The sequence below is a fragment of the Porites lutea genome, chromosome 11 (genome assembly GCF_958299795.1).
Source record: "Porites lutea chromosome 11, jaPorLute2.1, whole genome shotgun sequence".
NCBI classification, from domain to species: Eukaryota; Metazoa; Cnidaria; class Anthozoa; order Scleractinia; family Poritidae; genus Porites; species Porites lutea.
In genome coordinates this window covers 20,522,509-20,525,008 of record NC_133211.1, presented here as the reverse complement: position 1 = coordinate 20,525,008, position 2,500 = coordinate 20,522,509, and the positions used below count along the sequence as shown (strand labels likewise).

General features: G+C 38.3%; 1 protein-coding gene across 1 annotated transcript in view; it reads right to left on the bottom strand.

Moving 5' to 3' along the window:
* LOC140953318 (glutamate receptor 2-like) overlaps nt 1–2,500 on the bottom strand; it is a 28,825-nt gene that overhangs the window by 9,076 nt on the left and 17,249 nt on the right. Inside the window, exons 10-11 of the mRNA XM_073402811.1 lie at nt 908–1,102; nt 243–428 (exon numbers count right to left, since the gene is read on the bottom strand). Of these exons, the coding sequence (XP_073258912.1) occupies nt 243–428; nt 908–1,102 (381 nt within the window). The remainder of the gene's footprint in view (nt 1–242; nt 429–907; nt 1,103–2,500) is intronic.

Below are 2,500 nucleotides of genomic sequence, written 5' to 3'. Positions count from 1 at the left end.
TTTTCCTCGTATAAATCGCCCTAATGTGTACTTATTAAGCGGGTGTCCGTAAAGCGGGGTTTGACTGCATTGTTTCATACACAAAATATTCTTGTTGAGACCCCAGTCTCAAAAGTGTCCACGGCACTTCAGTCCTTTTCCCAAGAGTTCACATTAATAACCACGGAGAGTGAATGAAACAAGAACATTATGATGATGAAAAAAAAAACGTTCTCATGGAAGCAAGGGTATTTTATACTTACCACACCAATTGTGGACAGCCACACACTATTCGTGAAAGGTTGAAGAAATGCAAAATTATTAATGGGAGGCTCCCCAGGTTTCTGCATGATGAGACTCAAGCTGAAATCCATGAACGGTTTACTGAAATCTATGTCCTCTTCTCTTGAGGCTGTTATTGTTATAGGGGCGAGTGCCATGTCTCTTTTCTGATCAATCGATATATACAAATTGTTTAATATTAATAAGATATATACAAATTGTTTTTATTAATATCAATACGCGGCAATTAAGCAAAGTGAGTTTTCTCGCCTAATTTCGTCAAGTGTCCTAAGACGTTTTGACCTGGGTTGTAGGTCTTAATTCAAACATTCTTCTAAAACAACATTTTGAGGTATTCCGGGGAACAAGTCGGGTATTAGGCACTACGGTATGTTACGCGAATAATACTTTCATTCTCAGAGTCATGATAACTAAGAAGTTGATCTGAACCCTCTCTATGAGTTTTTGTTGTTTTTTTGTTTAGTCCTTTTGCTCTTAGGGAAATCTTCGTCAATAAAATATGTTTAAATAACAAAAAATTGATCTGAGTGTCCCGGATTCCACCTGTTAAGTGACTATAAGTGGGGGACACCAAAATGATTTAATATAATCGCAACTTATATTGAAATAATAATTTGTGCATCACCTGTTCTTTGAGTTCATCAATCATATTTTGATACTTGGTATCACCTCTCAGGTAGATTTCGTACTTAAAGTTTGCCTCCTTTGCTAACTCCCTGATTAAATCGATAAGAAATCCTTGAACATCTCCGTCTTTCACTTTCCCTGCTACATCTTTTAGTTTTGCTGATTTGTTTGTAATCTCCACGAAAGGACGCTCCTACGAAATTATACATTTAGTATTGAGTATCATTATTCATTTCAGTATAGAAACGATTTTCACTTCCACTTTTCACTTTTGATATTGCACTCATGCATGACAGTCCCTAAGTGACATAAATCAAAAGAGAGCTAATAATTGCTGCGGAGAACAAAACATTTTATCGGTGCGCAATGGAGGAAACTCCCATTCTCAGTATTAAGACCCTTTTCAATTACCTTTTTCATCTTTCAGTCAATAAGGAAGAGTTACAGAAGAGAAGATCGACCCTTTCTCATGAGCTTAAGGTTGAGCTAAGATAACTTCTCTTCCACTCGTGTAAGGATGAATCATTAAGAAGGGACCTTAAGACAATACGACGGTGACGGCCACGAAAACTTTAAAAAGCAATAAGTTTTTTACAACAACAACTTTGCACGGGCATCACGCTTTTCTGCCAAGTTCCTTGCCATATCTGCACAACTGCGACGGGAAGTGACCGGCACAGTTTAAGTTCGGTTTGAGAAACTACAGGCATGGCGAAAGCTGTTGCTGTGTTTTCCGAGTTCGGACGCTGTCCTTTCTCTTTAGCTCCACCTTCGAATTAATTTCCCAGCTTGTGAAAGACTGAATGAGTTAAAGTTCTCGTAAAAACGTTGTAAAGGTCTGGTCCAAGTTGTTCAAAGGGTCTGGATAACGCTATTGAATGGATAAATCTGTATCTAATGGATAACTAAATCGGTTTCCCTAATACTTATTCGCCACATTGTTATTTATCCAGAGAAAGCGCTGTGCAGCGTTTGAACAATAGTGACCAGATTTGCGAGATCCGGCAGTTTTCAGTGATCCGGGCCTACCGCTTTGAAGTCTGGTATTCAAACAACTGACTCAACAAGTCGACGGTATGAAGACGAAAACGGATTTTAACGTTTAACATTTCCAAAGAACATCATAGTTAGTAAAGGACACTGCATGGTTATGAGAGACAGCAAACATTAAAGATAAAATCGAGTAAAAGCCACGGTGCCTCAGTTTATGTTGACTTGGAAGCTCCCCGACGGTGAATATTCCTTTGTTTTCTGTTCACAAATTATAACTCAATAAATTAATGTAACGTTTTTATTGGTCAATAAGATCTAAATGATGGGAATGCTATTAAACGTTGTGCACCGTGTCAGGTCCACAAAAACATATAACAAAGGAGTCTGAAGGGCTTCATAACAATTCTTTTCTATTAACTATGGCAACGTTGTCATTATAACCATTGACCTATGTAGAGCGTTTTCAGTCACGAGGCCAGCATCTATGCAAATTCAATGGAACATTTAAAGAGAGCGTTTGCATAAGAAAATAGTTCAACTTCCACAGGATTGGTTTGGGACCTCAACTTGGCCGCCGCTTCATTATTTCGGGACACCA